The sequence below is a fragment of the Schistosoma haematobium genome, chromosome ZW (assembly GCF_000699445.3).
Source record: "Schistosoma haematobium chromosome ZW, whole genome shotgun sequence".
Taxonomy (NCBI): Eukaryota; Metazoa; Platyhelminthes; class Trematoda; order Strigeidida; family Schistosomatidae; genus Schistosoma; species Schistosoma haematobium.
The window spans coordinates 76740955-76767237 of NC_067195.1; the positions used below are offsets into that span (position 1 = coordinate 76740955).

At 35.5% G+C, this 26283-nt stretch overlaps 1 protein-coding gene across 2 annotated transcripts in view; it reads left to right on the forward strand.

Annotated features, from left to right (window-relative positions):
* USP9X_1 (putative ubiquitin carboxyl-terminal hydrolase FAF-X) overlaps window positions 1–26283 on the forward strand; it is a 105593-nt gene that overhangs the window by 18195 nt on the left and 61115 nt on the right. The window contains exons 12-15 of one of the 2 annotated variants that reach the window (XM_051208736.1): window positions 8400–8529; window positions 15380–15758; window positions 19030–19468; window positions 23323–23546. In XM_051208736.1, the coding sequence (XP_051072521.1) occupies window positions 8400–8529; window positions 15380–15758; window positions 19030–19468; window positions 23323–23546 (1172 nt within the window). Of the gene's footprint in view, window positions 1–8399; window positions 8530–11678; window positions 13225–15379; window positions 15759–19029; window positions 19469–23322; window positions 23547–26283 lie in introns of those variants that run through there. The other variant, XM_051208737.1, reaches the window with a different exon arrangement.

The window sequence follows — 26283 nt, forward strand, 5'->3', positions numbered from 1 at the left end:
TTTCACAAGGATATATTGTCGATTCCCAATAATCCTTTTGTTTATGTGACATTCCAAAGATCTGAATTACTTACTGTCATGTCCTTATGACCTGCGAATATGTCACATGATAATATCGCCAATTAGAAACACCAACTTATATGACCAGACCAATGACGCATAAACCAGTACGAGCAGTCTAGCGTCAACTATGAGCCCTGGTTGGTCTTACTACCTAGCCCTACTTGTTTGAGTCCAGAACACAGCTTCTGCTGTGTGAATCATGTATTTTAGACATACGCAGTTTATATGCAAGCAAATCAGACTGCATCATACCATGAAATAGAAAATAGCAATTATACAAGATCAGGCCAAAAGTGTTTATGAGTGTGAGATACTGAAACTAATAAATTGGGAATAACCTAAGAATGGTAAATCATATAATAGTAGTCCATATGTCAGATGGAAGCTTAAAATAACTGAAATATGAATACACATATAACATAGTTACTTAATAGTTAAACAATAAGTATATATATAAGAATTCATGAATAGATCCTAGCAGTTATCATTGACTTATTCTTCGTCCGGATATGACACTTACATCTGTTACCCCTCATAGAGAAGCGTAGGCCGTCCACCAGCATTCTCCATCGAACTCTGTCCTGGTCTATCCTTTCCATATCTGCTTCTAATTCTCGGCGCAGTGTGTATTTTGGCCTTCCTCTTCCGTCTCCCCTCAGGATTTCAAGTTGGCGCTTACCTCGTAATTCAGTTTGGTGATTTCCACAATGTTATAACCTATCCATTTTCGTCGTCTTTTCCTAATTTTCTCTTCGACTGGAAGCTGGTGTATCTCCCGCAGTAGACTATGGCTGATGGTATCTGGTCAACGGACATTGAGTATCCTACGTAGACAACTGTTTATAAATACTTGTACCGTTTTCATGATGGTTGTGGTAGTTCTCCACGTTTCAGCTCTGTACGGCAGAACTGTCTTGACGTTCGTATTGATGATTGGTTTAAAGACAGTTGTTTTGAGTTCCATGTGTTCTTGAACTGTAGGAATGCTGCCCATGCATTGCCAATCCTTGCATTTACGTCTGCATCGGATCCTCCACGTCCATCGATGATGCTGCAAATATCTGAACACTCATGGGTTTTTCAAAGCTGTGTTCATCTGTAACTCAGTCGATGAATTTTTTCGGGAAGAAATCATTGCTGATCAAGGGATAAATAAAGATGCGAAGAAGCGTATTACGCTCATATGATTTTGAGATGGTGGAGAAGATTTGTAGCTCAGGTGGATGATCTATCTATCTGAAGTTTGTGCTGATGATGTCGTTCAGAAGAACGATGAAAGCTCCACGACCAAACCATCCAGCTCAGAGAACAAAACTCCATCAAAATGCGAAGAAGCGTTTTACCTTCATATTTGATTCATACGATTTGTAAAATTAACCTAATAGTAGTGGCTTTAAAAGCTATCAGTTGTATAATACATTCCAACTATTCTTAGCTTTGAAAATTCATTCACGTTCAACGTACTTCGAAAATACACCTATTCGCCACTTCAGTAAAAATCTAGTTCAAAAGTTTCTACATCTATATTCTTTATAGTTGGTCACTGATTAGTGATGTGTGTTACTTTTGTGGCGATCGAACTAATTCCAACCAACTGGCAATATTCTCAATGTGTATCATCCTCAAAGCCTTACAAACTTGATCTTGAAGATAGTTTTATTCTTGGACTGGTATTAGTAGGTGATAAACCGTTGAAAACCAAGGACTGTTAGTGTTGTATCTAGAAGTTGAGCACTCGGACGCCTGAACCCTTCAAATCTTAATTTAGAAGACAAAGTCTTATTCCAACCAGTCAAATATGGTACAAAACACTCGGGTATTTATAGTTTTTTACTAAAAACGATATCATCATTACAGTTATCCAATCCGCATTTGCCTAATCGTGAAGCTACACGTAGAAATTCTGGAATGTTCTTCCAAAAGATGGTCGGGTGGAATATATTCAGCTTTTTCAAAGCTTCCTTGAGTTCACTGGGATTTGTCCCCACAGTTAGACAATTCCACCGTCCTTGTTTAGAGGACATATTCACAGTATACAGCCATGAGCTCGTACATTTAATCTAATTAAGGATCCTAAGGTCTCCAGTTGACTATTACATACCTTCAAACCGAATTAGCAGGAATCCAAATCTTCCACATTTCTAACGTTGGTCAGTAATATGATATGATATAGTGATCGTTTAGTGCCATTAATGATAATAGTAGCCGTCTCACTGTCTACGTGGTTAAACTCAACTACCATTAAACCTAAAGGTTGGAGCTTCGATCTCGTGCCCCTTTTTAGATAATTTCAAACCAATTTCAAATTGGGTTACTAGTGTTGACGGTTTGTAGAGGTTGTTGAACTTCGTAGTTTACATCACGAACTGACTCTAGTTAGACTAACATTGAGAATCAGGGGGCATCGGATACGTCTGTGAGAGACCTGAAAGTCCTGAGTTTGACCTAATATATGGTTGCTGAGTATGGATCGTTGTGGAGTCTCATACAACAATGTATCAGTGATTCAGTCCATCATGTAATCAATCTACTTCAAATGAAGTAATTCTTTGTAAACCACCTAACAACTGAATTAATTCTTCCCCTATATTACGAATTGTGTTTTTTTCTTCAGTTATTACTCTTATGTAATGTGTTGCCAGTTGTTTATTTAATTGCAAGAAACTATTCATTCATCTTATGAATCAATAATTCATATTGTACAACTCGTTGAATATAACTAACAATGTTTCATTTTTTCTACAACTTCTTTACTTTTGCTAAATTCTGGACTTGTGGGTTGTGTTTTCCTAAATCGGAATCTTTTCAAATTAGTTTTAATATTTAACTTGATTGAGTATTTGACATTTATAAACTTTGTTAACAGGAAACTCACTATTAAGTTTGCGTGGTCTATTTAAAAAATAAGGGCGGAATACCTTTATGTCAGCGGCATAGAACTGTATTATGATTAAAAGAATTAATTGAAAAGAAATATATTCCTTTGCATAATTTGTACTTTTGAGTATTCGAAGTTATTTATAAGCTGATGAAATATTCAGCAGAATAGTAAAATTAATTCCCCTAACAGTCGAAGATATACAATAATTGTATATATGCTTAGTTGGATGAATTGTAAAAATCAGTGATGTATGAAAGGAGTTTCATTACCTACTAACGTCAACTGAAGAATCATTAAAGTTGAACGATAGACCACAGAATTCCAACTAATTAGTCTCATCAGCCCTTATGGTCTGGTGTGTGACGAAATTACAGCACGGATACAGAAGGCTCGACTAGCTTTTGCCAACTTGCGTCATTTATGGCGTAGGCGAGATATCCGTCTATCAACCAAAGGATGAGTTTACTGCGCAGCATTTCGTTCCGTCCTACTTTATGGCAGTGAAACATAGCCGGTAAGAGTACAGGATCTTCGTAGGTTACTAGTATTCGATCATAGGTGTCTTCGAAACATTGCTCGTCAATCCTGGGACTACCGAGTGACTAATGCAGTTGTTAGGAAACGGGTACTAGGTAAGGATGGCAAATCAATTGATGACGTAGTGAAACTTCATCAGTTGAGATGGCTGGGACACGTGTTACGTATGCCCAACGACCGACTGCCCCGACGTGCGATGTTTCCTGGTGTAGGAGTAGGTTGGAAGAAAGCTAGGGGCGGCCAGACCAAAACATGGTACAAATCCATGATGTCACTGTCAAGTGGACTGAGTGATGTTGGTAGGTGTAGACTACCTGGTTGGGGACCGCGAGACGATAGCAACCGACGGTTAGAGACCTTGAATGACATGGCTGAAAATCGTTTGCAATTGCACAGGTTTATCCATTCTTTGTGTTCTCCCAAATTCTAGTCTTCTGAATTCTTCATGTCCCTTTCATTTTTCTCTTTCAAAATTTATTTCACTGTATTATACTGGTTGAATAACATCTTGAAACCGTAATGTTTCCGATTACTGCTTATAATTTTACTACTTGTACGACTATGGGATTTGAATGGACAATTGTATCTGTGTGCTAATGTGGTATGGCAACTCGAACTGATGTACGTATGTACGAAGTTGTATGTTGCTGACTGACTGACTGAGTCTAAGTAATAATATATTTACTATTAAGCCCAAATGTCTTTGATTCTATTCTTGGTAATTTGTTCGTGGATGGTCACTGTTATGAAGTCCCTATTTTTTCACTAGTTGGCATTAATCAGCAATGAAAACGTTCTTAATATTTTTTATAGCATAGATGAACTTTGACTAGTAATGGTAACCAGGACGCGCGTTTCGGCCTATTCGACCTATTCGAATAAGATATTCGTGCAACGACTGATTTCCTGTAGAACTGATATATTTATATATATATATATATATATATATATATATATATATATCTTCATAATTCATCTTTGACTTAATGAAAGAGTTATTTCAATCCACTTAAGTTGTGTATTTTAAGTAACTGTTCATAATTACTATGTATTCATTTCCGATTTCTTAATATTGTCTACTTTTTTTACATGTATTGTTAGATTGTCAGCTTGTTTCCTATAAAAGTTCCAACGTAAATCACTTGTCCTTAACTCATCCTTTCTCACCATATTTTTGTTGTCAAATGATTACAGTTAGGTTTTGTCTTTATCGATTGAAATCTCAAAAAATATTCATTTATTCCGCAGTCATTTACATTTATTGTTAATCTGCATAAGTGTACATGTGCGTGTGTTTGTCCATTTATCGCTATCAGTACTGTCTGCAGTGTGTATATGTGTGAAAAGTTCTCATATTATCTCAACTGTACTTTCGAGGAAAAGATAGCGCTAATGCTTTTAGCATCTCAGTCAAATTATTAAGAGAGATTATTTATTTATTTATTTGAACTCATAAACATTGGTACAAAGGTGCACCAAATATATGTGCGCAACAAATTAACAATGAAGTTGGTAAAAAATAGAGAATGGGTATATAAAATAAAAAGAAGAGCAACATTCAGCAGAAATTAGTGTATGAGTGAAATACTAGCAATAATAATAATAGTAATGGGAGAAGCAGTTAAGCTTAGAGAAGTACAACCCGAAAGATTTTTTCCAGTTAAAGAAGTCACGTTCATTTTTTATGAAGAAAGTTACAGCAGGGTCGCCACTGACTTCTATTCTGAGACATATTTGATAACATCTCTAGCCACTGTGTCGCGCCACCTCTCGGACCCCAGCCAGGGAGTCGTGAAGGACCAACAGAAGTCAGCCCTTTGCAGCTTTCTTTCATGCCACGACACCATGTCATGCACTGACCACCTCTCCGCTTCCTCCAACCAGTCCCAGAGTCGACAAATAATGCACGACGTGGAATTCTGTAGGACGACATTCGTAGAATATGTCCAAGCCACCGAAGTTGATTTTTCAAGATGGTGACACCAATTGGATTATCGTATCTGCACTCGAACACACGATGCCGAACCTCTGCATTACTGACATGGTGTTGTCACTGGATGTCAGCACTCCTCCGAAGACAACGTTGATCAAACACAGAGTCATCTAATATCCTCAACTCGAAGAAGGTAGGTCTCACAAGCACAGAGAAAGACTACCCTCACCGACCTTTTACAGCCAGACTAACATCGCGAAGGCGCCAAAGTTGGCTCAGATTGGCATAAGCCTCTTTGGATTTCACTGTACGTGAATTTATCTCATCACTCACACCCCCACCAGCACTTATGCAGCTACCCAGATACACGAACTTCTCTACTACTTCTGTCTGCTCACTACCCAGGGTGAGTGCAGGATTAGGATCTTGCCAGTCTTGTAGAAGTACTTTGCACTTGGAAGGTGCACAGCACATACCATACCTACGGACACTGACTGCGAACTGATTAAGTGCGTATTACATGCCTTGGGTATCATCGCTTAGTAAGACCATATCATCCGCACATCCAAAGTCACAAAGTTCTCGAGTCAACAGATCCACATCACCATTACCTATATCCATCAGAGCTGTTTCCAGAATGTCATCGATGGCAAAGTTGAAGAGGAACGGTGAGATTGGGCAACCCTGTCTAACCCCACTGCTCGAATGGAACAATGAAGAGAAGTGGTTGTATGTCCTCATTCTGCCTGAGGTGTTTGTATATAGGGCCTTTAAGATGTTAATAAACTTCTCAGGCACACTCGTCTTCAATAGACAATCCCAGAGAACAGTCCTGTCCAACGAATCGAAGGCAGCCTTGATGTCAAGGAACGCTACGATTGTTGGCCTTTGATAAGTATGACGGTGTTTTAACATTTGGCGGAGGGTGAAGATATGATCAGTACATCCTCGATCAGAACGAAAACCAGCCTGCTCCTCGTGAGTCAATCTTTCTCGGGTTTTGAACAATCTACGAAGTATGACGGAAGCCAATAGCTTGGACTCAATCGGAAGTAGACTTATCACCCGATAGTTGTTACACGAACGACGTAGAAGATGGTCACCGTTATCTGTCCTGCCACCAAAAAATTCCCATCGGCCACCTGAACGATTCTTTTTTGTGTCTAGACGCCCGACCTGAGCATTCAAGTCTCCAGCCAGTACTACAATATCTGTCGGACGCACTTTCTGTAGAAGAACAGATAACTGGTGGTAGAATTCATCCTTGATTGCATCCGGGCTGCAATCTGTCGGGGCATAGGCGGAGATGACGAAAAGACATCGTTTCTCACGTCGATTTCTCACTTTGATGGAGCTTTCTAATCCAACAACACATAACCGACTGTTAATGAGGATCCAATCGATTAGCACTGCCTCAGCTCTAGCGCTTAGTGAGACACGAACGTCAGCAAAGCCAAACGAAGATGCCGCAGGGTTCTCGGATAAACAAGATACAGGTGGAGAGCGAGTTTGTAGTAGATCAATAGAATTTTGAATACGAGTCTCGGATAGACGACAGACATTGATATTAAGACTTTCTTAAGACGCAGCCAACTCTATCTGTTGTTCGATCTGCATTAGTGTGCGAACGTTAAAGAGGCCAGTTCGAGTGAGATTCGTGGTTACAGAAATCCTGTCTCAGTATTAGTATTCTGTGGTAGCATTCAACTTTCGACGAGTCAGTGATTTGAGATCATTTAGATAGTTTCCATCATAGGTGAGCTGCTGTATAAACTGAGAAATAAAAGAACAAAAGGGAGTAGACAAGTAACGGAACATAATATTGAAACAAAAGTTACGAAATGATTGTGAATATAGTTTGTCATAATGCAAATTAAAGTGAGAATAATTTTTTAGCTGTAATCATCATTCGATTTGTGCGTGGGTTGGAATACTATCCGGGCACCCAAACCGAAACAGGTGTCTTTCTGGGGTGAGTACTTCCCGAGCCTTTGACCTAGAGGTCAAATTCACAAGACAGTGTAGCAACGTTAAGATATGTAGTTCCATGTTAGCTGGTGATCGACAATAAGTTTGTACGCCCTTGTATACCATTGATTTGGAACCAGTGTTTTCTATCCCTTGGGTTGATCCTCCGTACGGAAAGAAAGAGAATAAAGGCGGAGTATCCTTTTTCTTGCCTATGTATTCACTCAATTTTACGTACCTAATTAAGGTGAATGGCCGGGATCTGACTTTTTTTGTTTAGTTTCGTCAAATCTAAACAAGATACGTCCCGAATATTTAAATATAGTTTCAAAGCGATATACACGTATATATCTTCAGTATTCAAGTTTATTTAATACATATTGATATCTAGGTAACCCACGCTTGTGAAGTCAAAGTTTATATAGTCAAGTCATCCGCGAAACTGTTTGAAAATCTTGATAAACCAGTAATTGCCATAATAGACTATCATGTAATTTAATTTAATCGGTTGGATTGTGACATAACATGCCAGTGACTTTCAGTTTCTATTTTCAATTCCCAGCTAATGCCATACATTGTTGTGGTCTATGTAAAAATGTACTCCCTCAACAATTTTCGTGTTACAACACTTCAAACAATCTAAAATCATTTATCTATTTTTTTACATCTAACTTTGCTATTTGTATCAACCTAATCATCCCTGTAAATCAATATGCATTCTGTAATTAATTTCAGAATTTACATTAATTATGTAAAATATCTGTTGGAAAACAAGTTAACATCGAACAGCTGTTTTTAGTTACAATTAGTGATACATTGTCGATGGGGCACAGGTGAGCTATTTTCAGATCACACTGAATCAGTATCGGTCCAATGGTTCATCATATCTCATACCTTCAATTATTTCACGGCTAATAAAGATTATCTTCATTGTTTCGTTTTGTTATTGTTCTATTATACTTATATTCTCTCCTCATTTTATACCATCCATAAATGAAGTGTCTAAATGCATTTTAGGGTTCATCAAATGAAAATACTTTAATTCAAAGTATAAATCAACGACATAATGTTTTAAAAGCAGCTGTAGATTGTATCATACAAACAATGTGGTCAGTACATGAAGAACGTTTAAATGTAATAATAAAAAGTAAGTTATGTATTATATTATATTACACTTAACTATATTTCATCATGATTGGGAGTGTTCATATTTATATCGATATCTATTGTTGAGTATAGTTAAACTCATTTACCAAATGTGAATTTAGGTGATTAGCTTCAAGCCACACACTGTGTGATAAGGGTTAGTGGTACTAGCCAGTTGATCATACTGAAATAAGTAAGGTGATGTTCAGACCTACGACTTAATATCTAGAAGTCGAATGTTTTAACCATTGAGCCACCGCTTCACTGAATAGTTAAACTATCAAGATACAAGCTAATTTATTAGTCAAAATTGTACTCGATATTCATAAGCAAAACAAAAATATATATTCTATTGATGTATTCGTCATTACTACACAGTCTTTTGTATTATGTTGGTCATTGTTATGTCTGAGGAGCCGATCATCAGTGAGAATTCAGATCATAATTTTCGGATCTCACAAACAAAATACAACGTTTAACTGTTTTGTTTAAGTGAAGCAGTGAATCGGCATATGTCACATATGTTACAACTAGTGTTACAGCTAGTTACTATCCTTAGTGGATTCATGAAATTTCATAACTATTCAACTCAATGGGAATACAGATGACTTATTATTTTTCATAGATTGAGACCGTCTTAAATTTCAGAGGACCTAAGACAGTATTTTATGCACCTGGGTCGGTAGCACTGGTAGCATATGTGAAAGAAGTCGAAGAGATAATGGTTGATAGTAAGGATGAAAGAAGTAGAGCGAGCTTCCAGTATTTGGTAATACGGTTAGTAGGTCGGTCAACTGGTGTTAATGTTTGCAGTATGTTTTCTAATGAGGAACCAGTTTCTCCTTAATAGTATTCACCGATGGTACTAATATTACTTGTTCTAGTAGGGCGTTCCACTCGTCAACTGCTTGATGGTAAAAATGGAATTCCACTCTGCGGTTGTTCGTTCGCAGCTTTTGAAACTTTATGACGACCTCAGAGATTATTAGTCCCAACTGAAGCATTGAGATTGAACATGTTAACAATTTGTACTACCTCTACCACTACGGGATTTGAATGGACAATTGTATCTGTGTGCTAATGTGGTATGGCAACTCGAATTGATGTACGTATGTACGAAGTTCTATGTTGTTACTGACTGACTGACTGAATCATATGTCTGCCAATACCTTACTGAAATCTCTGAATATTGTGTCGACAAGCGGGCCGTTATTTTGATTTGCTGTCCATTCTTCTCCTGCAATTATTTGATTAGTTAAGCTTGAATCTCACGAAGTTTCTGTTTTTGTGGAGTCAATATATAGGATTCTTCATGACTAAATAACTTACCGTTAATTATTTTTTTCAATACCTCAAATACTGTGCTAGAGTGACAGGTCGGTGGTTGTACACAGTCTATCTCTTTTCATACTTAAATAATATAGGGCTAATGATAACATCTTTCCAATGCCTTTGTGAGTTAGGTTCGAAAAATGGACATATTAACAAGGGTATGAGTGGTGCTGAAATAATGTCAGTTAGGGACGACAACAGTTTTGAGTGTAACCCAGTGACTTACTAAGTTTTAAGGAACTATGCAATTGATAAACGGCTTACTGAGTCACAAGCGATGGTAATATATTTGATAAACCTTCATCTTTAATCTCATCTTATTCTCATGCATCTGTAGCAAAGAGATTCATTCATTTCGTTTCATCGTCTAAATATACGAAAACATTTGGGCAGTTGCGCCTATCATATACTAACTATCCTTCATAAGTAGTACGAGACCTAGCGATAGCCGTTTTAGATATATTCCTGATATTATGCTACTCTAACTCAAAGGGTTCATGAACCGTTGTTAAGAATAGGTTCCAAAGATATTTCCTACCCAATAACTTTTGGATTGCCAAACACATCTTACGTGGAGGTAATCATGGAATCAACTGAATTGTGACACCGAATGTGGCTATTAAATGAACGCTTCCGAAATCTGGAGTTTTCTCCCCATCTCTGAATTGGTTGTCATAAATTTGGGATGTAATTATGAATATGGTTATCTCGAGTGATCTTAGAGTTATTAACCTGATTCTTACTTCTTAGTTGCCCATATCATGGAGAGATACTTCTTGAGGTATTTGAAAAAGAAACTGTGTTTGAGGTGGTCTTAACGACTTAGAAGAGTGATCAATGATTTCAAGATACAAATACTTGAGTCAGTCAGCAACAACGTACAACTTCTTACGTACGTACATCAGTTCGAGTTGCCATACCACATTAGCACACAGATACAATTGTCCATTCAAATCCCATAGTGCTAGAGGTAGTAAGAGTATAAGCAGTAATCGGAAAGATTAGAGTTTGAAGATTTTGCTTAGGGAGCATAAATTCGGGAGAACACAAAGAGTGGATGAACCTGTGCCACTGCAAACCATTTTGAGCCATGTCATTCAAGGTCTCTAACCATCGGTTGCTATCATCTCGTGGATCCCAACCAGGTAGTCTACACCTACTAAATACTTGAGACCGATCACACAGCCTTTTTGTGAGTAGTTTTTGATGTGTTCACTTCATACTTTTCATACTACAGGCGACAGAAATCTGTAAAGAATGACTCTGTAATTCTCTCCCCTTTGTAGTAAGTTTGCAGCATTTCATATACTGGTTGTTTGTCTGAAACATTACACATCTTTCATACCTCTCTACAGTCTTCACTACTTCTCTTACATACCTCAAGTTACTGCTCCAACTCTAACCATTCTCTCCAAACCTAAACGAATAAGTTTTCTAACCTATATAACTCAGTTGATTCAACTGACCACCATAACAATTTAGCAGATACGATCAGATTAAAGAATCATTTATCAATCCTAATTTTGAAACTAATCAGCATTCAACTCATTTACAAAGAACTCACAGAAATTATGCTATTTTTCTGATTAGTCTAAGATCGATTTATAGATCCTGAAATCCAATTGTTCTGTTTCTTGAATTTCAGTCGATTTGTTAAATGATGTAATCAATAGTTATCGATCTAAATTGAAATTGTTTAGTGAGAAATATTATTTATCCATGTAATATTTTATTGATTTGATTCTTATCACTTTTGTTCATTCATTTTGTAAATGGACTTTTTTTTCTAATATGTATTAACCTATCCATTTGTAATAGTAAACAGAAGGTTACATCATGAATTCTGATGGTCGAAATTTGTCAATGAAGATAAGATTTAACGTAGTTTGTTTATTTTCCATTAATCTATAATGATGGGAGGGGGGCGCGATTTATTGGTTTTTAAAATTCTAACTTTCTTTAACCTAGTTGATTTTTGTTGTTGTTGTTTTTTTTAACCCTTTAGTAACTGATTTATTGAAAGTAAACGGTTGTTTTATTTAGGACATATGACTGTTGAATGTTGTTTATGTAAAAGCTGGTTGGTAAATACATAAAGTACAGTTATAAAAAAAATTTGATTTTATATAGTCTATTTATTTGAACATATAAATATTAGAACAAAGGGGTACCGAATATATATGCGCCACACAAGTCAATTGATTTGTGTATAGGCTGTGATACTGCCCGGGTGCCCAAACCGAAGTAGGTGATTTTCTTAGGAGGCCACAACCCAAGTTTTCGACCTAAAGGTCTGATCCACAATGGAGTAGATCAATGTCAGCAGATGCAGTTCCATGGTAGCCGGTGATCAACGATTGGTTCATACGCCATTTGTTTCCTTAGGATCCTGGAAACCATTTACTCCATTGGTGTGGAATCAGGGTTTTCCAACTCCCCGAGGTGGACTCTCAGTGTCCGTCAACGCGGTTAAAGAGCTGGTCATTCGCTTTTCGTAGTCTGAATTTCGTAAACAACACTTCCGCCGTGAATAGGACTTCTCTGGCAGTGGCTGTATATGCGTTACCATGTGAAAGCATTTGGAGTAGGAGAGTGGATTCTCCCCACTTTCGGCCGTACCAGGGCATTTGGAGTGAATTAGTCCTAATGTCTTTTTAAAATACTCACCATTTTCTGACATCACACTCGTCTCTCTTCCTCTTGTTTAAAACATTCACGAAAGGTTTCAGAGGTTGTCAGTCACTTCAATAAAGTAACTATTCACTGCATGTTTTACCGTCTTTTCTTTGTTTTATGATATCATCTCGATGTTGTAATTAACAAACCATAAATCAACCGTTCCCTGCTCTTTGTTCTCATGTCAGCAGATATTTGTGTTCTCTGGATTTCCTAATTTCTTATTATTGGTTTTCTGCTTAGTAATGGAAGTCATTTTATTTGGCATGAAGTCATACTACTGTTATAGTAAGCAACAAAATAAACCTGTTTCAAGAAAAGGATTTCAAATGGTCGTTTTTACTAAATGTTCAGTATTCCAAAAAAATTCTCGTTCTATATCCTTCTTTGACCAGTAAATATTTAAAAAAATAATATTAATTAGTTTTTCAACAAGAATAAGACACTGCTAAGTTTCCTTCGTAAAATTTCTCGACGGGATCTGTCATTACGACATTTGTACATAATGCACATTAAGTGTATGGATTGAAAAAAATGCAAACTCTTCTCACTTTTTTTTCGCAGAACATAAACAAGGGAATGCATTTGTTACCTGCCGTACTACTCACACTCACCATATCCAGTATTAAACACCAAATAGTGTTGAAGCTTTTTATAGAAGCCCATGAATATATTCTGCAATTACATTACATAATTTATCAGTTAAAATAAATCTTAAATAATAAAACATTGATTGTATAGTTAGAGAATAGGTGATCTAGTAGTTTGAAAAAGTCGAATCATTTACATGAAAAATTTGTACTACTTACAAAAGTTCTTGTTCTTTGAAATATTTGACAATGACTTGATATCAATGATGTCTCTGATTTTTTGTGTGTTAAATAAATCCATTCCTTCTCTGCACTTTCTACCTTCACTTAGTTTGATCATTCATGTTTTAGTAGTTAGGTTGCTTTCATCACATTGAATAGTTTCTAAATCTTATTTTATCTATATTTTCCGGTGTTTTTTTTCTTTATTTGTGCATATTATCAATTTTCGATTAGTTGTTTCGATCATATGCAGTAGTGAAATAGTGGCTGAATGAATAAAACAGACTATTTCTTGTTTTACAAATGCAGACCACACTATACGTTTATCAATCTGTTTAATCATTTGGATAGTTGTTGTATCTGGGTAGAAACGATTACGTATTCAGATTTCCGGTTTACTTAAACTAAATTCTACTCACGAACTATTGAGGATCTTTCTGGTATGAACGAGAATGGTTGTAAACTCGAATAAACCGGATGTTTTACTTAGAAGAGCACTTCAGTTTTAATAATTCACACATAAGTATAAAATGGAGAAGACGGGAATTTCAGGATAGTTTTATAAAACGTGCAGAAATCGCAAATTACAAAAATTTACTTTGTTTATATAGTACAATCCAATGTTCTTTGAGATGATAAGCTATAGATGATAAAAACTAGTTAGATAAAAGCCATGGTTATTACAGACATATGAATTAGAAAAAATATCATCGAGATTATCCTGCAAAGAAAGAACTAATAGATACTAGCAATAAAATAGTAGTCTTTACTCTTCTTAGCAATAGTGTATAATGAGTTGTCAGACAATAAAAATGTAGCTTAAAGTCAATCAAATAAACTATTCATAGATTTGAATTAATCGTGAAATAATTTATGATGAACATTTACTAAACAATATGCTGTGAGAAACTAAATACGTCAATAATTTACAGAATACATGAATATGCACAACAACAAACAAAATGTATCATGTGGCATTTTAGTGTAAAGATTTATTTCGTTTAGTTTTTTTTTTGTTGTTGTTCTTAAATTTGTTTTAGTGATCATGAATTTGTTTTATTAGTTAGGTTAGATTGAGTGTTTCGTTATTGTGTGTTTTCGTCAATGACATTGACTTACATTCTCTCTCTTTCACATATATTTAGTTTTTAGGCTTTGACAAATACTTTTCAGACAATGAACACAATATCAGGATAGTTGTATGACATTACCTGAATCAACCTTTGTCATTGAAAACTAATTGCGCTGTTTTAACGGCCAACTTTTAATAAATAGAATGATTCTCGAACAATGATATTTATTAGTTTATAGTTTACATCAAAAACCTATAGTTCCATTGATAGTTTAGATGACTGGTATCCAGTGATTATATTTGCTTAGGGACCTTTCAATCGTTTGATTTAGTTCATCTTTTAATGACTCAGTGGTACACTGGTTTATCGGAGTTATTTAAAAGAGATTTTCATTCTTGTCCAATTAGAAGTGTTTTGAGATTTGACTTTTTTTTCTTGGAGAGTTTGTAGTAATGTTTCCCAATTTCGGGCATACTTGACTAACACTGTTAAAAGTGTCTATAATTTGACTCATTATGTACATCACTGAGGAGTCCTAAGCTAGAATCATGTGACTGTATGCTAATGTCTACTAATTCTTCGATTGGTTTCCCTTAATGAAAACTATCATCTTAGATAATCTTTGAATATCTTGCATCTATTTCTTCTCAACTCGTAATCTATACTAATCAATAAATGAAATTTCAACTTCACTTTCTATCGAAGTTGACTTCATTGAATAGAAGTCAATCTGACTCGGAAATAAGTGAAATATCATTTTTTTAAATAGAAGACATTAATAGATCCAAAGTTATTTTTGAGAGCCCGATTAAGATTGATAGAGTTATTTTAACATATCGTCATAGAAAACAACCATTATTATTTATAAGAAGTTGCGTAATAATAATTTCTAGTATTACATATGCCTACTTACAAGTAGTATATTTCTATATCATCAATTTTATTTCCTGCATTATAGATCAATCTATTCCATCCAAATCTTCAATTTCAATGAATACAACGAAAAATTTAAATTCTAATCTACAATTAATTAAAGTTAAAGAATTATTAAAACTTTTACGTTATCTTATATTTCAATGCCATTTATTATGTACAGTAGATTTATTACAAGGAATTTGGGATTCATTATTGAAGCCAACATTTCAACCAAATTTAATTGTAAACAATCATATTTTATTAAAATTTCAAAATCAAATTGTATTATCAAATGATTGTGATTTATGCTTTAAATGGTTTACATTATTTTTTAATAATTCTATATGGTTAAAATGTCGTGATTTTATTTGGGATAATTATTCAACATTAAATCCAAAATTAATGACAAATGCTGGTGTAGAGTGAGTTTACTTTTGTTTTCTTTTTCATTTCTTCAACTCGTTATAAATTTTTTTCCTTTTAGATATCTTTCATTAATTATTCGTGAATGATGCGGTTAAAATTCAATCAGTCAGGCAGTCAGCTACAATGTAGGACCAGGCACATATGTGCATCAGTTCAAGTTGTCATACCGCATTAGCACAACAAGATGAACACTGTTATGACCTTGACGTCTGGCTTTTCTTTCACACGAATTATCTACTAATCCGAATACGACTTATACGAATCTTCACACTAGGCCAACCAATGACATTCAATCGGTGTGGGCAGTTTAGCGTCCTTATTGATCCTATGTCCTCCGAGCCCTTCCACTTGAGTCCAGAACACAATACCAGCTTCCGTAATATGAATCGAATCGAATCAGATCAGATTGTTTATTTCAGACATACTCGGTTTATATATCAATCAGACAGACCACAACGTACCATAAAATAGAAAATAACATGTGTACACAAATAAGTCAAAAAGTGGCTGTGAATGAGGGGGACAGTAATTAATAGACTGAGCATAGCTTAAGAACCGTAAATCGTGCAATAATAAATTATAGGTCAAAATAAAGCTTATCATAAAAGGAATATAAATATACATAATGTAATTGTTGAATAGTTATACAATAAGAATATTTATAGAATATTAGTCCATGAATAGTCCTTGGAAGTTACCTGTAATTTAATCTTCACCTGATATAACAAACACCGTATTCGTAGAAGTGGTTAACTCAATGGTGGTAATATATAAAAGTAAGATTTCATATAAGGAAGAAAGAATTAGTTGTTAGAAAGAAAGATATGAAGCAATTTTAACCTCTTAATTTAAGGGAAGACAGATAGTGTGTATCCCTACACCATTGTGATGGATTCAGGGCCACGTCACCCACAGTCTCCAACCATTGGTTATGATAGTCATGGGGACCCAAACTAAATAGTCTACATCTACCAACATGGTTCAGACTAGAAGTCAGTGACTTCAGGCTTTGTTGTCACGTTTTGGTTTGGTTAAAATTACTCTTAAAAAGAAGTTTTCAATTCATCTGTTTAACTATGTATGGTTAACAGTTGTTTCATTTCAATAACTCAACTTTGAATTATGTTTAAGGTTTTTTTAGGCTTATAATACTTGCGACTTAAGTCAATATTGAAACAGTTCGCACAGGATGTACATATGCCAAGGAGAGATAGATTAAGTTTAGTCCTGAACATCAATGTGAAGATTTAAACAACATTGGAAAAATGACTTAAGTGTTTGAATTATATCTCCTGTTTTCACCAGACACATGAAACTTGAAATGATAATTCAATAATGTAGTCTCTATACATCATTCATTTGTTTTATTTAATCTCTTAAGTAGTAATAAATTTATAATATTTATTAAAGTAATGAAAATCATATTAGATAATAAGATCCATAGTGTAAACAATACCTCGTATATGCAGTTCTCATCCACTAAATGAACAAAAAAATGTCTGATAGAGCTTGATATCGTAGATAGATTTATTTTATTTAGACACAAACATTAGTACAAGGAGGCACCAAATATTTATACGTCACACTTCGCTGTACTATCCGAACGCCCAAACCGAAACATGTGTTTTTTGAGGGTGATAACTTCCCGAGCGTTCGACTGAGAGGTCTACTCCTCAAGGCAGTGGAGCAACGTTAGGAGATACACTCCCATGGTAGCCGGTGACCAGCAACAGGTTTGTACGCTATTTGTTCACTCAGGATCCTGAAGCCCATATGTATCATTCGTTTGGAATCAGGGTTTTCTGATCTCCTAGATGAATCTTCCATGTTTGTGTGCTAATGTAGTATGGCAACTCTAACTGATGTACGTACGTACGAATTTCTACGTTTTTACTGATTGGTCTTCCATGTCCACCATATATTAAACATTAAAAAAGCAAAACTTTCTTCCTGTTCGACTCAGGTGACAAGATTCAAACTCTCTTCATTCTAGTTTAACATAAATCTAAATTTTACATAAACATATATGTATTTTAAAGAAGTATTTATTAATGTATTTTTCCTCGTATTGAACTGTTAACAATGGCATCACCTACTAGCAATCTCAAATATTCATGTACTATAAATAGTTCTATTGTATTTATTTGTAGATATCAATGCCAAGGTCGATAATTTCAAATAAGCTAATAATAAATTTACATTTATCTGATATATCAGTGAGTAGAAAACTTGTATTTCTGACGTTTGGTTTGATTACCTGGTTGGAATCCGCGAGATGATAGCAACCGATGGTTAGAGACCCTGAATGACATGGCTCAAAATGGTCTGCGATGGCACAGGTTCATCCACTCTTTGTGTTCTCCCAAATTCTAGTCTTCTGAATTCTTCATGTCCCTTTCTTTTTTCTCATTCCAAATTTATTTCACTGTATTATACTGGTTGAATAACATCTTGAAACCGTAATGTTTCCGATTACTGTTTATGTAGTGAGCAGAACACGGGTTGAGACAATCGAATGTGTTTGACTCAAAATTACAGGACTTGTTAATAAAATCTAACAATCAAATAGTAAATACTTAATTTGCAAAATGTCCATCAATTGTCTCATAAGGACTCAGACTTCATTGTTCTTGCATTTTCATACAAATTGCATTTTGTTTCCATTCTTTACTGTTCGATCCTCTTGTCTCTCTGCTGTCAGGCATTCTGTTTACGACTAACATCATATACTACTTATGTCAGTAGCACACACCACACTTATACTTTTACTACCTCTACCACTATGGGATTTGAATGGACAATTGTATGTGTGTGCTAATGTGGTATGGCAACTCGAACTGATGTACGTACGTACGTACGTACGAAGTTCCACGTTGTTACTGACTGGCTGACTGACTGATAGATACTTATTATGTAATAAATAGACACATGAGTGATCAATTCTACTACAGTTTGTCTTACACTTAAATATTTGATTAAATCTTTATTTAAAAAAAGAATTAGAAGGAACATTAATGAATTGTAAAACGTAAAATTATTTTTAGTTATAAATTTCGTATAAAGGAAATCATTATTAATTATTTGTATATTATGATATTTAATTGTTTTCTTCCTCAACTCTACTCATATCCTGTTTATTTTCGGTTACTCCTTTCTTTCTGTCTTTTGCTCGATCGGTCGCTCGCTTGCTCACTCACTCACTCAACTCTCGTTTTACATCACTGATACAAATATAATATTGAAATACTTTTATTATCTTCATATTAGATTTGTTGTTCAATTATTTTGTTGTATCAATTCGGATAATACGTGTATTATTAGTGAATTGAATGGATTCAATACAATTAAATTATTATCAATGACATCATCATCAGCAACAGCAACATCAACAATTCTTCCTAATAAAATGGATTATACACTTACTACACTTAATAGTAATTATTCTACTGTAACTAAGACTATGACTACTATGAATACTACTAAAACCATGACAACTACTACTTCAACAGGTATTAAATTCATGAATTTAAAACAATTATGGAATTTTATTTTATATTCAAATAAAATAGTTTATCAAAAAATATGCAAATTATTATTACAATTATATACTAATTATAGTTCTACTATAAATTTAAATAAACGTAAAGAATTATGCTTTAATATTATGAAATTATGTTATACATATATTAAAACAGAATATAATGAGGTATGTATTTTAGATTGTCTTTTTATCTTTTAATTGTTATTTTTCTTAATCAAATTATTGTCATGTTATTTATTGAGTTTAAATTATGTGGTAACATTTATGTCCTCTGTTTGATATTACCGTTGAATATGTTATACGATTAACTACAATTGAATGTGTCGAACCCCCCCAAGTACTTACTTACTTAGTTACGCCTGTTACTCGTCGTAGAGGAGAATAGGCCGCCCAACAACACTCTCCATCCAACCCTAACTTGGGCAATTCTTTCCAACGCTTTCCAGTTGTTATTCATCCTGCTCATATCTGCTTCTGTATACAGATATAATGTGTTCTTTGGCCTTCCTGTTTTTCGCTTCCCTACAGGATTACAAGTTATCACTTGTCTTATGATGCAGTTTGGTGATTTTTGTTATGTGTGTCATATCCATTTTCATCGTCTTTTCCTAATTTCCTCTTCAGCTGGAAGCTGGTTTGTTCTCTCTCACAAAAGGCTGTTGCTGATAGTATCCGGCCAATGGATGTTGAGTATCTTGCGTAGACAGCTATTTATAAATACTTGTACTTTCTTTATTGTGGTTGTTGTAGTTCTCCAAGTTTCAGCTCCATACAGTAGAACTGCCTTGACGTTCGTATTGAAGATTGTGACTTTGATATTGGTTTAAAGTTGTTTTGAGTTCCATATGTTCTTCAACTGTAGGAATGCTGTCCTTGCTTTGCCAATTTTTGCCTTTACATCTGCATCGGATCCTCCTTGTTCATCGATTATGCTTCCCAGGTATGTGAAGGATTCTACATCTTCCAGAGTTTCTCCATCAAATGTGATCGGGTCAGTGTTCTCTGTGTTGTATTTGGAAATTTTGGCTTTTCTTTTGTGTATGTTAAGGTCTACTGATGCAGAAGCTGCTGCCACACTAGTTGTTTTCATTTGTCCGTGTGTATGGGATAAGAGGGCTAGGTCATCTTCGATGTCCAAATTGATTCTGAGCTGTTCTTCGTATTCCCTGTTTCCCTCAGATGTGGAGGCCTTCATAATCCAATCGACCATCAGTAAAAAGAGGAAGGGAGAGAGTAGACAGCCTTGTCTGACTCCGATCCTTACTTGGAATGCTGTCCTCTATGTACATTGGATAAGAATCAGGAATGCAGGAATTCTATAACATTATTATAATTCAGCCAATCATCAAGAAGGCAATTTACGCTATCGTCTAATTGTAGCATGCCACGTTGATGTATTACGAAGTTCTGTCATGCTCTGATTAGATGGAAACCCTTAAGCTCCTTTAGAATCTCTGAAGGCTTCATCGTACTTCCCGAAGGCATCTCAACAGTAACTAATGGTCTATCTCATTCAGTTGTCAATTATTAAGTCTTCAATTTGAAGTGAATCGTTGCTTATTTCGGTTGTAAAAAATGATTAGTATCACCAGTTATAGCATTACTAATATGTTTTTCAGGTTTACTTACGTAAAATTTGCTTTTAATAAATGTGTTATAGTGTATTATATCAATGATTTTATTCGTTTTGATAACATTCAATGGCTCAGAACATCGGAAGTTTGTTCATTTTTGACTACTTTATTAAACTTGAGTTAACAAATAGATTCAAGCGGCAATGATGTCATTCATGAAGTTGTTGTTGATTTTTCATTTGATTATCATTTATATTTTTACTGATATGAATCTTTATGATAATCATCACTCACGATTTAGCACTTTTCTATTGCATAGCTTCGAATCGGTTGTAATGGCACCGTTTTATTCAATCTCTAATTCTCATATAATCCATTTTTCGGTCTCATTTAATTACATTTGAACTATGTTCCCCTTGCTGAGCTTTCCATTGTAGTTCCCTATGATTGACTGCTTGAATACATCAGTTTTCCTAACTCTTGTTAGAGGACTTATTATAGACCACCCTTTTTTAGACCACTTCTGTCGTTGCTAAAAGTACTCTATTTCATTCGTTTCATGAATTAATAAGTGAATATCAATTAAAAACTCTAATCAGTTAATGGTTTCTTGATTACTCTGTTTATCAAATCTATTGAACAATTTGCATGTATTATTACTATTGTGAAACCTGGGTGCGGGATCGTATATGCGCACTGCTGAGGAGTCCCATACTAGGACGAAACGGCCGTCCAGTGCTTCCAGGTTTTCCATGGTGGTCTAGCTTCAATCGACCCATGATTTAAATCAGTGGAATTTCGGAAATCTCCACATAACCCCTTCTGATAATAATCATCTGCTCACTAGTGGTTGACTTCAAGAGATACTCCTGGGTTTCTAGTGAGAAGCCGTTACCAGTGAAGTTCGACCAAGTGTGTTGTGAGATATCAGCTCACTGAAGACAATGGTGTACGGTGGCGCAACTTAGTGGATTGGTTTAAGTTAGACAGTAACACCGTTGAATGTCGGCTCAGTGGTCTAGTTAGTTAACCGCCTGGCGCGAGGCTGATAGGTCCTGGGTTCGAATCCCGCGGGGTGCGGGATCGTGGATGAGCACTGCTGAGGAGTCTCATACTAGAAAAAAGGGTTCGTACAGTGCTTCCAGGTTTTTCATGGTGGTCTAACTTCAATTGACTCATGATTTCAATTAGTGAAACTTGAATGTCCTGGAAACAAACCCATGTAGAGCTGTGGCCACCCACTGTCCACCACTTCCAATATACTTGAATCAACATGAGTAATTAAACTAGTTATGTACGAGTCTTCATCTTTATCACTTGAATCACCGGATTAATAACACAGTGATCAATAACACATCAGTTACTCTAAAGACTCAGGAATCGAGATGATAAATACCATTCAGGAAACATATTTATTGAAACAACTTGTGATGGATATCATGCTAAATATACGACTGTTTCTAGTAAGAATTTAGCTGTTTTTATCGGTCAACCAACAGTTAAAATTGTGTATCTTAGGCGAATTTAAGTTTTCTAACGTCTCCTAAAAATATGAAAATAAAAATTTAAAAATTATTTTCTGGCTGACTAAGGTCTAATTTTCGTCAGACAACCACTAAAAGTAAACAAGAACTGGACTGTTGATATATCCTTGTATATGGTTCTTCAGCAACGCCCACCCACTACCATACTGAATATTGAACCTAGGACTCTAAAATCTCTCAACAATCAAATATCATGAATCACTAGAAATCTGGGAATTTCCCTTTGAAATGAATCACTAGTGAACCATATGAACACTACTAGTATGACGGGAGGTGGACTTTTTCATCACGAATCGAACTTAGTTTATTTCTTTATTGAAACTTCTATTCTTTTCACTGTCTAAAAATGCCTAACCACTGACTGCCCCGACGTGCGATGTTTCCTGGTGTAGGAGTAGGTTGGAAGAAAGCTAGGGGTGGCCAGACCAAAACATGGTACAAATCCATGATGTCACTGTCAAGTGGACTGAGTGATGTTGGTAGGTGTAGACTACCTGGTTGGGATCCGCGAGACGATGGCAACCGATGGTTAGAGACCTTGAATGACATGGCTCAAAATGGTTTGCAATTGCACAGGTTTATCCATTCTTTGTGTTCTCCCAAATTCTAGTCTTCTGAATTCTTCATGTCCCTTTCATTTTTCTCTTTCAAAATTTATTTCACTGTATTATACTGGTTGAATAACATCTTGAAACCGTAATGTTTCCGATTACTGCTTATAATTTTACTACTTGTACGACTATGGGATTTGAATGGACAATTGTATCTGTGTGCTAATGTGGTATGGCAACTCGAACTGATGTACGTACGTACAAGGTTGTATGTTGTTACTGAATGACTGACTAAAAAAGCATTACTAAATTTATGTTTGTCATTTCTGTCCTTTTATATTCGTTTATAGTTAATTTCTTCTATCGAAAAACAAACAAACTATGAAACAACAATTTCATCAAAACTATCACCGTCATCATCATCACCTACCTCATTATCATGTGATCCTGAAGTAAAATCAGCTACATTCAAACGTTTATCAAGAATTTTAAAATTATTGAAACGATTTACAGTTAGAATGAATTTAGAAATGTTTATTAATGATGCAAGTGATGATTGTATTCCATTGAAACGGTAAGCTGTATGTTTGTTTAATTGTCTATTAGCTTGAAAAGTTTGTTTGGTTTTTGCCAACTTACGTCACCTTTGGCTAAGGCGAGATATCCGTCTATCAATAAAAGGACGAGTATACTGCGCAGTATTTCGTTCTGTTTTACTTTACGGATACGAAACATGGCCATTAAGAGTAGAAGTTATTCGTAAGCTACTAGTATTTGACCACAGATGCCTTAAAAATATTGCTCGTATCTGCTGGAATGACCGCGTAAGTAATATTGGGGTTAGACACGGTATTAGAGAATGATGGTAAATCAGTTGATGAGGTTGTGAATCTTCATCAACTGAGATGGTTGGGCCACGTGTTACGTATGTCTGAACACCGATTACCACGACGCGGTTATTTAAAACTTTTTTAGGTACAGAGTATATTTTTCTAAATTGTTAAGTGGATTGTTGCGAAATCCATATTATCCTTTATCTTAGAATAAACTTTGGCAAATACAGATGAACTATCAAATCACGGTTTTTTCCCTATATTGACGTGATACCTGTTATAACGGTCAGGTTTCCACGTTTACACATATAAGACGTTAATTTACTTTAGACGAAGGTCTACACTAGATTCCTTCCCAGTGTTTATTCTACAGGACTTGAACACAACTCAGACCAAGAACACGTGATTAGCCTGACTAGAATGTAAATATATTTCCACACCAAAACCCGACAATCCAACAACAATGAACAATGGATAACAATAATTATAAGGATAGGAGAATATATAACTCATCTAACACCTATCAGACTATCTACATATCTGACTAAGCAGACAACCAATCATTATCATCTACGCCCACACATGAATACCGATTTTCTGACATCTGTAGTTTGAAGAGTTTATAAAAGTGTGTATCTAACAAAATAAACATTATTTATTTATTTATTTATTTATTTATTTATTTATTTATTTATTATTATTATTAGAAGCTTTATTCAACATTATATTTTTGGTACAACATAGAATTCTCAGCATAAAGTATTTCAACAAGTTTCCTTTTCTTATACCTTGATCGATTGTGACGATAAATCTTGAATGATGACCAGTTAGATGTTAGAAGTTCGGTAATCCACATTTGATTACTGTTCATTTGTTTCAATGCATATTGCCAGCCACCATGATGTCGCTGATTGTACCTTTTTGTATCTCGTATAGCGAAAGGTTGTAAACTTTTCATAAACGCGCCTGAATAGGTTGTGCGCACAATAGACATAGTGATGTGCTAAAACAATCAACAAAACAGATAACTTGATGAAATATCTAGATCGAAGGAACAGGTAGCCCAGATATTCAAGCAGGCCGCCGTCCAATATAATATAGTAATAGTAATTATTATGATGATAATTATAAGCAGAATTGGATGGTGACTTCCAGTGGAATCCAGGACGCTAATTTCTTCCCAAATATGGCTCATCACCTAGAAATACCTACTTCTCAGATTTGACTTTCACCCCGATGTTCGAACTCAATTCCTTTCGCTTTAAACACCAGCGAGTCAGTCACGTAGCTACTAAGGTAACCACCGTCTTGTCCAATGGTGTAAATTTTATTTCGTTTGTATTGGTTGAGAAGATTTAATTAACTACTTCAAATAGGTAACCAAAATTTCAGATGATGAAAATCAAATTGTAAATTTATCAAGGTAAGACTTGTTCCTCATTCCAAATCTTGCTCCACATTCTCTTTAATACGATTTGGGATGAGGAACAAGTACCAACAGACTGGAAAGAAAGACTTCTGATCAAAATACCAAAGAAAGGCGATCTCAGCAACTGTGATAACTACAGGGGCATCACTCTTCTCTCAATACCGGAAAAAGTCTTCAACAGGGTATTGTTAAATAGGATGAAGGACTCCGTAGACGCACAACTTTGTGACCAACAGGCAGGATTCCGTAAGGATTGATCGTGTACAGACCAAATCGCAACTCTACGGATAATTGTGGAACAATCAATTGAATGGAATTCATCACTCTACATCAACTTCATTGACTACGAAAAGGCATTTGATAGCGTGGGCAGAACAACACTATGGAAACTTCTTCGACACTACGGCGTGCCTCAGAAGATAGTCAATATCATACAGAACTCATATGATGGATTAAACTGCAAAATTGTGCATGGAGGACAGTTGACAAAGTCGTTCGAAGTGAAGACCGGTGTTAGGCAAGGTTGCTTACTCTCACCCTTTCTCTTTCTCCTGGAGATCGAATGGATCATGAAGACGTCAACATCTGAAGGGAAACGCGGGATACAGTGGACATCTAGTATGCAGTTGGACGATCTAGACTTTGCAGATGATCTGGCTCTCCTATCCCAAACACAACAACAAATGCAGGAGAAGACCACCAGTGTAGTAGCAGCCTCAGCAGCAGTAGGTCTCAATATACACAAAGAGAAAAGCCAGATTCTCCGATACAACACAGCATGCACCAATCCAGTCACAATTGACGGAGAAGATTTTGGAGATGTAAAATCCTTTACATATTTGGGCAGGATCATTGATGAACAGGGTGGGTCTGATGCAGGTGTAAAAGCGCGGATCGGCAAAGCAAGAGCAGCATATTTACAACTGAAGAACATCTGGAACTCAAAGCAGCTGTCAACCAACACCATGGTCAGGATTTTCAATACAAATGTCAAGACAGTTCTACTGTATGGGGCGGAAACCTGGAGAACTACGAAATCCATCATCCAG